This window comes from Mesoplodon bidens, assembly GCF_964165515.1.
Source record: "Mesoplodon bidens genome assembly, chromosome: 11".
In the NCBI taxonomy this organism is placed as follows: domain Eukaryota; kingdom Metazoa; phylum Chordata; class Mammalia; order Artiodactyla; family Ziphiidae; genus Mesoplodon; species Mesoplodon bidens.
This window is the reverse complement of record NC_138167.1, coordinates 75,626,911-75,639,333: the sequence shown is the minus strand read 5'-3', so window position 1 is coordinate 75,639,333 and position 12,423 is coordinate 75,626,911. Positions and strand designations below refer to the sequence as shown.

General features: G+C 44.4%; 1 protein-coding gene across 1 annotated transcript in view; it reads right to left on the bottom strand.

Moving 5' to 3' along the window:
- LOC308625763 (putative tetratricopeptide repeat protein 41) overlaps nt 1-11,629 on the bottom strand; it is a gene marked incomplete at both ends in the record, with an annotated part of 59,199 nt that extends 47,570 nt beyond the window's left edge. Inside the window, 8 exon segments of the mRNA XM_081250250.1 lie at nt 1-294; nt 822-898; nt 3,631-3,845; nt 6,996-7,173; nt 10,842-10,911; nt 10,913-11,362; nt 11,366-11,428; nt 11,432-11,629. Of these exon segments, the coding sequence (XP_081106376.1) occupies nt 1-294; nt 822-898; nt 3,631-3,845; nt 6,996-7,173; nt 10,842-10,911; nt 10,913-11,362; nt 11,366-11,428; nt 11,432-11,629 (1,545 nt within the window).
- Nucleotides 11,630-12,423: the final 794 nt, after the last annotated feature.

The following is a 12,423-nucleotide window of genomic DNA, read 5'->3' as shown; positions in this document are numbered from 1 at the left end:
GTAGATTCTGCATCCTTTCAGTTCATTTGCCAGGACTGTGAGTTTTAAAGGACTCAGGTTTGGTTTCTTCCTCAAGCTGTGTCTGTTCTGTCGGAAGGGGTCTTTGCTGGGAAGGGGGAGATACTGTCTAAAGATATGTAGTTTCGCTTCTTCATCTTCTGTGCTGATGAGCTCCACCGTCCTCACGTCTGGGCGGGCACACAGCAACTTGTAGGACAGGCTGGAGGAGACAGTGCTTATGATACACTTGCAATGAGGAGACAGCAAGCCTGGCAGCCAGGAAAGGTCTTTTGCCTGATGGAAACAGTCAAAGACAGTTGAAAATGTCACGACTTTAAAACTACTTTGCTGATGGTTTTTAAACTTAAGAGTAGGTGGTGGAGAAAAAGGAACCCTCCTACGCTGTTGGTGGGAATGTAAATTAGCACAGCCACTATGGAGAACAGTATGGAGGTTCCTTTAAAAACTAAAAATAGGGCTTCCCTGGTGGCGCAGTGGTTGAGAGTCCGCCTGCCGATGCAGGGGACACGGGTTCGTGCCCCAGTTTGGGAGGATCCCACATGCCGCGGAGCAACTAAGTCCATGTGCCACAGCTACTGAGCCTGCACTCTAGAGCCCACGTGCTGCAACTACTGAAGCCCACGTGCCACAACTACTGAAGCCCACGTGCCTAGAGCCCGTGCTCTGCAACGAGAGAAGCCACCGCAATGAGAAGCCCGCACACCACAACAAAGAGTAGCCCCCACTCGCTGCAACCAGAGAAAGCCCGTGCGCAGCAACGAAGACCCAACACAGCCATACATACATACATACATACATACATACATACACATACATAAATGGAACTCCTTGTTGGTCAGGGCTGCTACCAGAGTCCGGAGTAACAGGGCGAGGAAACCTGTAAGTAGGAAAAGCGGTGGCTCTACTTTGACCTGTGAAGCCTGTCACAGCGGGGATGTCAGCTGCAGGGCAGGCAAGGGCACTTGGTTTGGGAGAGCTGGATACGGGTGGGCGGGCAGTTCTCCTCTGCTAGATCCCTTTATCCTGGCCAGCGAGGGTGTGGACGGGGAGCAGAAATGTCAGCTTCACCCAGGGGCGTTTTAGCATCCCCACTAGGGAGGCGCCCAGGCTCACGGCCCACGCAGGAGCTGCAGCTGTGGACAGCTGAGGCAGGCACGGGAAAATGCTCTCTGCAAAGAAGCTGAATCTGCTCGTGACCGCCCAGGCCCAGCTGTGCTCTCAGCAGCGGCTCCTCCTCCCCTGCCCGCGTCTACCTCCCCGGTGGGGGGAAAAGCCAGCTTCGTAGCCAAGGCAGTGATGCTAAATGATGCTGGAGCCAGCCGGCCCTGCTTGCCCGGGCTTCCTCCTGGGCTGCCGTGTAGCAAGAGCTGCAAACTCTCTTGCTTTCCATCCTTGCTCTCCTTAGTCTAGATAATGGAAAGGAGCTTCTTGTTCTCTCAGCAGTCCCCCACTCCCTGGCTCTTCCCCCAGCTCACTGAGGAATAATAATAATAACAACAATAATCATGGCAACTATGTGCCAGGGACCCGCCTAAGTTCTTTTTTTTTTTTTTTTTTTTTTTTTGTTACGTGGGCCTCTCACTGTTGTGGCCCCTCCCCTTGCGGAGCACAGGCTCCGGACGCACAGGCTCAGCAGCCATGGCTCACGGGCCCAGCCGCTCCGCGGCATGTGGGATCTTCCCGGACCGGGGCACGAACCCGTGTCCCCTGCATCGGCAGGCGGACTCTCAACCACTGCGCCACCAGGGAAGCCCCCGCCTAAGTTCTTTACATGTATTATCTGTTAATCCTCACACAGCTTTATGTAGCTACTATTAATCCCATCCCCATTTTAGAGATGAGAAATTGAGGCACAGATTGCTGAAGTAAACTGCCCAAGATCGCACAGCTAGTAAGTAGCGGAGCCAGAACTGAAGTTCAGAACTACAGCCTTTCCAGTTAACAAGGGAGGGTTCTGCCTGGCTGTCAAGTTCTCACAGGCTGTTCCTGATTTTATTTAGCTTTATCAGCTTAAAGATCTGTTTGTTTGGAAGATAGCAACTGTTTTTATTAGGAGCTTTTGTGCCTAAAAAGACACTCATTGGGCTTCCCTGGTGGCACAGTGGTTGAGAGTCCGCCTGCTGATGCAGGGGACACGGGTTCGTGCCCCGGTCCGGGAAGATCCCACATGCCGCGGAGCAGCTGGGCCTGTGAGCCATGGCCGCTGGGCCTGCGCGTCCGGAGCCTGTGCTCCGCAACGGGAGAGGCCACAACAGTGAGAGGCCCGCGTACCACAAAAAAAAAAAAAAAAAAAAAGACACTCATTAAAATAACAATTCACTTCGGAAATAAAATCATAATTTGGCATGTGCAGTTGAGCTGATATCATCAGCTTGGCCAGACTGAACGCCTTTGGGATGTGCCTGAGTGGGATTAGTAGCTTCCTTTTAGAACGAGGCACACCTGCTGCTACTGATTTTGATTTTACCCACTTGACACACCCTGAGAAACGCAACCACTGAGAACTCACGCCTACGTGTTCACTTTACTCACAGACAACGCCCCTCCACACACACACAGAAGGAAGCTCAAATATCTGTCCCTTCCTACAGAAATGATATACGTCCATCAACACTCCCCAGGGGCCTCACACGCTCACTCAGCACCCAGAGGTGCACGTGGGTACAAGCCCCAGGTGAGAAGGGATGAATTCTCCAAAGCAGGCAGAGTCAGACACATACAAATACACATGTAAATACACAGCAGTCACCTAATAATAATATGTAATACTTATTGGTGCTTTCTATATGCTAAGTGCTGTGCTAAGTCTTTGTTTCTCATACCGTATCACAGTTCATCCTCTCGGCTACCTATACGACACGGTTTTTTCTTATTATCCACATTTTACAAATGGGAAAATTGAGCCAGAGAGAGTTAAAATCACTTGCCCAAGATCACACAGCTAACAGAAGTGGTCAGGCTCCCCAGCTGCTCCTAGAACAGAGGTAGATCCCACATGATTGTTCTCTCTCCCCGTGTGTACCTTGTACCTTCAATATCTCACGTCCGAAGCAGAACTCTCGATTCCCCTCGAAACCCGCTGCCTCCTCAACGTTGTCCCACTTCAGTGAACAGCCCTCACTGTCCATCTAGTTTATTTAAGTCCTCCTTCAGGTACTTATTCAAATGTCCTTTTCTCAGTGAGGCTTTCCCAGACGACACTTTCAAAATCCTAACAGTTCTTATACATACACATTGCCTGCTTTCTTTCTCTGATTTTTCTTCGTAGAACGTACCATCATCAAACATTCTGTATTTTTTATTTAGTTAACTCTTTGTCTTCCTCCCCTCTCCAATAACAGGAAAACTCCATGAGGGTAAGGACTTCTGTCCATTTTGTTCACTGTTGTATCCCCACTGGCACATAAGGTACTCAGTTAATATCTGGGGAAGGAAGGAAGGGAGGGAGGGAGGGAAGAAAAATTTAATTCTGTGAGTGGAAGAGGTGGGTAGATACATAGGCAAGACCATACAGGATTTACATTGGAACAAGAGAAAAACAGCCACATGGGCAGAAGACAGAATAATTTAAAATTTTTCTGAATGAATTTCAAAGTTTGATTCCATTACCATAGCTTTTGTACTGTAATTCTGTGATGAAGTAATGTATCACCAACGTGATGTCACTGCTTTCACAGGCGCTGCCCACAAAATGAGGGAGCAGCAACACATCTGGATGTTTCTTTCTGAAATAGTTCACCCAGTTGGCAATCAGACTGGACTTCCCACAGCCATATTCTCCAGACAAGAGCACAATAGACCTGTAAGTTGGAAGAGGATTTATTCTGAAAAATAAAGACAGAAAGTGTAGTCAAGAATAATTACAAAAAAAGAGAGAGAGGGAGGGAGAGAAGGAGGGAGGGAGGGAGGGAGGAAGGGGAAATATTCCTGCATACGTTTGTCTCTAAGAGATAGGACATTCTAGTCTCTCAACTGTGACCTCAGTGGGCTCCAAATAAGCCATTCATCCTCTGGGCTTCAGCTCTGTCCTATGTAAAATTAGGAGGGTGGAAAGATGGTAACCTCAGAAGGCTCTTCCACCTACCACAGACTCTAGGGTTGTCCAATATGAACCTGGGGTTACATCAAGGGCCCAACCTGCCCAAAGGCCCAGGGCAGGAGACTACCCAAGCAGGAGAGAATAAAAAATTGAAACACTCACATGCCAAGAATTCCCATAATCCTGATGACCATGACATTAGGAATTCAACAAAATGAACATAATTGTTAGTTACTCACTGAGAAGTAGCCCACTGCTCTATGGGGGTGTTTTGGCTTGTCGTAATGAATAAATATGATTTCTCTGAACTGGCGTGAGCACAACTTGTCCTGTTGCTTAAATTTTTTCAGTGAAAAGCTTCTGGAAATGCAGAGGAGTCCCAGGTCCATGAGTATCACTGCATAAAGACTCCAGCCCTGTTCCTCACGTAATTTAATAAATATGTGTCTAGTGATTTTTTTCATTGATGTAAGTTCCAAGTGGGCACTTACCAGGCTTACCTAACTCACTACTGGATAGTTAGTGACTGGCACAGTACCTGATCATAAATTGTTGATTGAGTGAATGAAATAAAATAAACAAACCTGACACTCAGGTTCAGCAAAGCAAGAGGATCAGTCTGAAAACCTATTGGAACAGAAAACCTATAGCAGGATCATTACATAGGAGTTACTCCATAAGGATTCCATCTCCAGACTATGAGTTAGGAATCAATGCCTTATTGCTTTAGTCATTTCACCATCAAATTTGAATGGCAGGATTGGATTGGATTTGATGCCCCACTTTCACCTTTGCCTTCTTTCAGTCTCTCCTCAGCCAAGCCACCAGAGTGAACTTATCAAATGTCATATAGGTCACTGCCCTGCTCAAAAGAAGTAAAAGTCTAAGTCTTTACAATGACGCATGAGAACAGACAAGACCCTCCTCTCATCCCTTACATCTCCAACCTCACCCCATCACCCTCCCTACAGCTCTGACTTCCTTCCAGCTGTCTGGCCTCCCTGCCGTTCCTCCAGCCTCAGGACCCCTGTGTTTGCTGTTGCCTCTGTCTGGAATACTCTTCCAACTCATATTGGCAAAGCCTGCTCCCTCACCTGCTTCTAGCAGTTACCCAAATGCCACCTTCTCTCCTGCCAGATGGCCTATTCCCTTTCAGGGTTTCATTTTGCTCCATAGCACTTACAGACATCTAGCCTACTACATATTTTCCATATGTATCATGTCTGTTGCATGTCTCCATAATATAAGCTCCATGGAGGCAAGGATGTTTGTCTTTTGTTCACTGCTGTATCCCCTGTGTCTAGAACATGTTTGGGCACTTAGCAGGTAAAAACCAATGAAGGAAAAATACAAATATAATATACCCCCATAAATAAGCTAGGGTCTTAATGATTTCTTCTCAAGAACAAATAGAAAATGAAAACATTGCAAAGCAAACTGTGGCTCCCTTCAAAAGAGAAAAAAAAGAGAACGCTATTGCTCTAGATGGTTGGTTATTAAGAAAATGCTTTGAAACTCCAAAAGAACACCCTTTTCTGTCAGCTGCACACACTATTCAGGAACTTACAATACAAAGTGTTGTTTCCAAATGGCAAAGCCCTGCTTCCACACAGCTAATCTCAAAGGACTTATTTAATTGTTGTGTTTTAATTGGGCACAACTGGAGTTGTGTAATTGCAATAAAATTTATTGAATGTCTCATCCACTCTGAAATACTTAAAATTATAACCTAAGTGAGATATAATTCACATACCAAAAAAATCCACCATTTTAAAGTATACAGTCGGTTTTAGTATACTTAGTATATAGTAAATATCACCACTATCTAAGTCCAGACCATTTTCAGGACCCCAGAAAGAAACTCCAGACCCATTAAGGGTCATGTCCCGGTTTCCCTCTACTCTCATCCCCTGACAGCCACTAACCTACTCTCTGTCTCTATGGACTTGCCTATTCAAACCTAAGATTTTTAACAGATGACATATATTTCATACTCTTATAGTTTCAAAAACCTTGACTGAGCACCATGTTGTTTTAACCAATTAAATTGTCTTCCTCTTGTCATGGGTTCCCAGAACCGTAAGAATGTTGGTAGCTCTGCCCATCATAGTGGGTGCTGAGACCGGGGCAGACATGGTGGAGCACAACCCTGAGCCACCCTAGCCACTGTGGGTTTATTTCAAATCCCCAAACTCTCACAGAATAAATGAGATCTGTAATAAGAACTGGAGGATGAGGATGGAAGAAAATAAAATGATCCCAAGAACCTCCCTATTTCTAGGGTTGAGACTGGAAAGGACACCACAGACAAACCCAATTCTTTCCTCACGCCCCAGTCTCTTCATGCCTGTGGGTGGCGAACAGAGCATGTCAGCACCCAGAGTGGGAAAAGATATGGGGGTCTTAATCCAGACGACACTGGATAAAACAGTGAAGGAGTGCAAACTTTGGGTAAGATAACTCGATTCTCACAAACGCAAATAATGCGATGGCCCATAGTTGGCAATTAACAAGTATTGGCTGAATATCTTAATGTAATTAATAATGAGCTGATGATGTATGTGGAAGCTCTTTGTAAATTATACAGTACTGTACAGATGCATTATTCGTATTTCCTAATCCAGTTTCTTCTCCTTAAAATCATTCCATCACTGACAGGAATGACTTAGACCAACTTTGATCTATGGGATTAAAAAAGGCCAGCTCTCTGCCCTCCAGCATTTATAATCTTCTTAAGGAGACTGAAGGGAAGTAACTTGGCAGTTGCCGAGTGATATGTGATCAGGAGATTCTAACCTGGGGGTGACTTTTAGGGAGCCTCTCTTGCAGGCATGGATGGACATAGAAAGGGGGAAGTGAGGGAAGAAATTCCAAATTTGGGGGATCATATGCACTAAAGTCAGGCTGCTTTGCTTGGGATTTCCTGACATCTTACCTGAGAACTGATAAGCTGGGGCCTGCTGCGGCATTATTAAAATCAAATTCCACATCCTTTAAGGCAAATCTTTCCAAGATTTCAAAGGTTCTGTTTGACTCCTTGGAAACAACAAACACTTCCTTGCACTTCTCAGTGAACTCTTCATGATAGAAACGTTCAAAGTTGTACTTGAAGTCTTTAGACACAAAAAGATATGTTTTAATACCTTAGATTTATAGTTTTATATTTTCCATTACACATGGTTATTATGAATACCCAGGAAAGTATCTCCCCTTCTGTGTCTATACCACCTTCTTTCTAAGTTAGCACCAAATTACACAGCCCATTCTACATTCTAATGAAAGGAAGCTATAGGCAAGCAATTTAATCTTAATGCTATTTGTACATGAAATCCTACGTAGGATTCCAAGTTATTTCATGACCTCAGAATGACCAAGGCAAAAAAAAATTAGATTTGCTACATATATCTACATATATCCTCTTGTATTTTTAGATTGTTAGCTAAATATGAAGTTACCTAATTCAATCTCGCGGCATATGTGTATGTTTCTATCCATGGCAATGGTTGAGGGAGTGGGGTGTATTTTTAAGATAAGATGCCCAATGACAACCATGGGTACAGCTGCAACTCTGCCACTGGGCAAGTCCCTTAAATTCCCAGGTAAAATAAGCGGCAGGGCCAGACAACTGGATCTCTGAGACTCCTTCTAGTTTCAAGGCACTGTGTTTCTAAACTCATTGCCTAATTAAAGTCAAGGTGTTCTGGACTGCCAAAATGTCCTCCTGTCTCTGGAGACACGTACATCTCCCAGAGTTTGGGTGGGGTTTTTTTTTTTTACATGTGGTGAGGCAGAAAAATGAACATCAGGTAGTTTAACCTGGTAAGGTCTCAAGCTATCTTATACCCCCATAGTTAACTGGGCTGCCTTGTGGTTCAGGTTAGGGCCAGAATAACCTAGAGGACCAACAGTTTGGCCAAGGTCAGCTTCAAATTTCAATATCTTAGACAGAATTGGAAATGATCCCACAGTCTAATGGATCTCTTTAGCTCACCTTGAACCTCACCCACAAGTCTCAGGCATCTCCAAGGACCTCAGAGTGCTTCTGAAGGTCAAGAGTATGAACTGAGGGTTTCCCTAGTGGCGCAGTGGTTGAAAGTCCACCTGCCGATGCAGGGGACACAGGTTCATGCCCCGGTCCAGGAGGATCCCACATGCCGCAGAGCGGCTGGGCCCGTGAGCCCTGGCCGCTGAGCCTGCGCGTCCGGAGCCTGTGCTCCACAAGCTGTGAGATTCTGGAACTATCTGGGTGATTAAAGGGTATTGAAGATCCAAAAGAAAACTAATTTAGCCTTTTTTCTGAAGATTTTGTAATAATCCATCCATTCTGTACCTTCTACTGCAGACATGTAGTCCATATATTACACATTCAAAACTAAAGTCTAAAACAAGCTCATATTTCAATAATAACCAAAAACAAAGACTAAGGAGAATACTATGGAGAAATAATCTGTCTCTAACCCAAATACACAGAAAGGCTTGATTCTTGAACATGTTAGTAAATATTAATGAATGCAGTTCAGATTGAGACTAGTCAAAGAATATCACTATTAACCATAGTTCAGGTCTTAGCCAAATATATACTATATTCTTCCAGGACTCATTTTTTATGATTCATTCTCATTAGCCTAATATGTGACAGGCACTGTTTTTAGGTGCTTTACACACATTATTATACACATTACCTTGAGTTCAAGGTCGTTAATGCTAACTCAGTAAATAGAAGAAACCAAGGCTTACCAACATTACATCATTTTCTCAAAATCACAGAACTAGGACCTAAAAAATCTTGGACCTGAGAGCATTTCTGTTGTTGGACACTCTAAAACTCCGAGCTCATAGAAAATATTCAGGATATTTTGGGGCTGCCCAACTTCTATTCACCCTACCCCAATTCCTGTAACAGCCCCAGATTATCATTTGGGGCCCCACCTTGTCTCAACTCTCACTTCATGTTATTGTAGTGGGTCTGACTCCCTCCAGCCCCATGCGGGGCATAGGACCCAAGTTTAGCCAATCAGAGCATCACATTCTCTTGGCACCAGTGACTGAGTCAGATACAAACATATAGTCCAAGTCCGGCTAATCAGAGACAGAAAGACTTAATCCTAGCACTTTGAGCCATTCCTGCTGGACGTGAACCTGGAGCTTCTAGAGCCATCTTCCCTCCATTATGGAGGCGCCAAGGAGTTGAGGCAACATCAGGACAGCAGAGCCGTGCAGAGAAATAGTGAGAAACCAGGGCCTGGTAACCTCATTTGAGCCAGTGGATGAAGCCTGAGCTGAACACAGACCTAATCCTGGGCTTTAAAGTTATATAAACTAAAATTCCCTGTCTGTTGGAGCCAGTCCGAGTCCCTTTCAACCCAAAGAGTAACAATTGATACAATATTCTTTTCTAGGACTCCAAAATAATTTGGCTTGTAGGCAGAGTTTTGTTTGACCAGCACCGGTGGGATTTCATGCCCCACCCCCAACAATGGATGTGAATGACTTTAGGTGGGTCAACGCCCTCCCATTCAGTTGACTACAGATCCATCTGCCCCCTATCATATTAGAAGGACTATGCCTACCTGGTCCCTGAAAGCATTTGAGAATGCACCACCTGCATTTTGCACTCCCACATTAATTGGGCCCTTACAACAGTAACTCACAATCTTTTTTGGGTCATTAAACCTTTTGAGAATCTGATCAAAGACACAGGGCAACTTCCTACCGCCCAAAACACACATCTGCATATAAACATTCTTTTTCATATAAATTTAGGGCATCACAGATCCCTCCCAAAGCCTGTCTAGGTGAAAAATCTCTGCCCTGCTCTGATGTTGTTCCTCCCTTTTTAATCTGTACATGTCCATGAGACACTATTTTCAGAATAAATGTAATCATTTCATTCAGAGGCAACAGGATGTCAGGCAGTGCTTCTAAAACTTTAATGGGCCTGCAACTCACCTGGTCATCTTTATTAAAATGCAAATTCTAATTCAATAGACCCAGAATGCATTTCTAGCAAGTTCCAAGGTGATGCCGAGGCTACTGGTGCATGGATCACTTACTCTCTGAGTAGTAAGTATGAAGGCAAACGAGCATGGATTTTGGAGTCAAAAGGACTTGGGTTCAAATCCTAGAATGATCCCTCACTGGTGAAGTGACATTAGGTAAGTCACTTAACTGCTACACAGCAGCTTTCATTTGTTCATCTGTAAAACAGGAATTATAGCACCTACCTTGCAGGGCTAAACCTTGAAGATTAAATGCGATAACATGCAAAAAGCACATGACAATTAATAAAAGTTCTCTCCTCTTTAGATGAGGATTTCTCAACCTTGGGATTATTGACATTTTGGGTTGGAAAATTCTTTATTATGAGGGGCAGTCCTGTGCACTGTAGGATGTTTAGCAGTGACCCTGACCTCCACCTGTTAGATGCCAGTAGTACACCCCCAACTGTGACACCAAAAATGTGACACCAAAGATGTAGCCAAAAGTCCCTTGGGGGCAAAATCAGCCCTGGTTGAGAACCTCTGCTCTATATCTACATGTTAACTGCCAGATATTTTAGGTCTTCTCTGAGCTCCTTGACTTACTAAATCCTCTTCCATGACCCATTATTTGCTCTCAGTTTCAAAAATCTTCAAATGAAGAATGCATGTTACAGGAATATGGTAATAACTTTAAATGCTTAAGGAATATTTTCAACCATTTAAAAATTCCCTTCACAAGGAAGACATACAAAACACATGGACCTATGACAATAGACTTAGCTATCTCCATATTTACTAACCTATATTTTCCATCATTAAAGTGGCTGGGTAAAGTTTTTCTATCACCACCAACCAGTCCTTGAGAACCAGGCTCACCCAACTCATGGAGATCTCTGTACAACCTGACAGGTAGCCCTCTGCTAATAATCTTGGCCTTAAGCTTTCCAATCTTTAATTTTTCCTCATCGTTGATCAGAAAACCTGCGGACAGCATCTCCTCCTTTTCCTCATCCATAGGCTTCAGCAGCATGGTTCCCGTCCTAAAGTAAAAATACTGAAATTGAGACTCATTCAGAAATGCTGCTTGGATGATCTCTAACTCAATCAGACTGCGGTTGGGATTCTCCAGGACCCAAGGATAACAGTTTTTTGCAGCATCATAGAGATTCTGTTCCATTATGGATAAACCTGACAAGTCAGTTGCCTTGGAGAACATGACAGGTGAGTAGTCAGGGAGAAAGTCCCCGTATGCCTGACCCAGCAAGCAGATAAAAAAGGGAAAGCAGCTGTTCACGCAGTCCAGACAGAGCTTCAGATGTTGCTAGTGGAAACAAAAATGTTGTCTAAATAGATTGAAGGGTAAGGGCACCTGGGCCTTCAACGCTGACTACCTCAGGTCCACAGCTTTGAAAGCCGCACCCCGGGAATTGCAGAATTCGCTCAGCTGAGGGAAGATGTAGGTTGCCAAATAGTCTCTCTCTTCCTGAAAATCATCCAGAGTCGAGCAGATGTAAGGCTGAATGGGTTTCTGGGGCTTTAAAAGGAATTGGGCAGACCTGTCTACATTCTCATTTGCCTCCTGGCTCATTTCACTTTGCTCAGAGATGACATCACCCTTAAAACAAAACAATTTTCATCCTGGTGCAGCCACTGACCTCCACTGCTTCTAGGACTTCCCCTTAATTATGTTCACTATAAACAGACTGAAATCTTTCCCCAGAATGCCTTCTTTCTTATAGATATTTGAAGGTGAGTGATGCCAACCAATGAACAGATCAGAGTTGAGACACAATCTAGTTTAAGTTAGGAGTGAAAAAGAAAAGAACACATTCTCTTTTAGGATTACAGGAAGTCCACGGTTCCTCTGTTTCCCCAAAGCTTTTGCTGAAGAGCTGAGAACCACAGGTGATGAGTGGGCACTGGTTACAAGGCTCTCCCTCTTTTCCTCAGCCCCCCATTCCACCTTCCCAGTGTTCCGTTGGCCACCTGCTCCTTCTGCCACCCTGTGAATTTAAAAACTACACAAGGGGACTTGCTAAGAGTGTGAAAAGGAAGGCAAATGCAGAAAAGGAGCCTAGTGTATCCAGCAACAGAATAAGCCAAGACCCGTGACTGTGACCAGAAGCAAGAATGAAAATAGGTATGAAGTTGAGGTCAGGACAAGAGGAACAAATCAAAATATAATAAGGGCCAAGACCAGTAATGTACCTGGCACCTGAGAGGCAAAGAAGTCTGGATCTAAGAATCTGATGGAGTACTGTGATCATTTTTATCTTAAGTTGTGCGGGCTCATACGACACTCCATTCACCTATATGCACTGGAAATTCAATTCCACTGACCTAATGGAAAAACACACGCCCTCCAGCAATGATGTAGATATG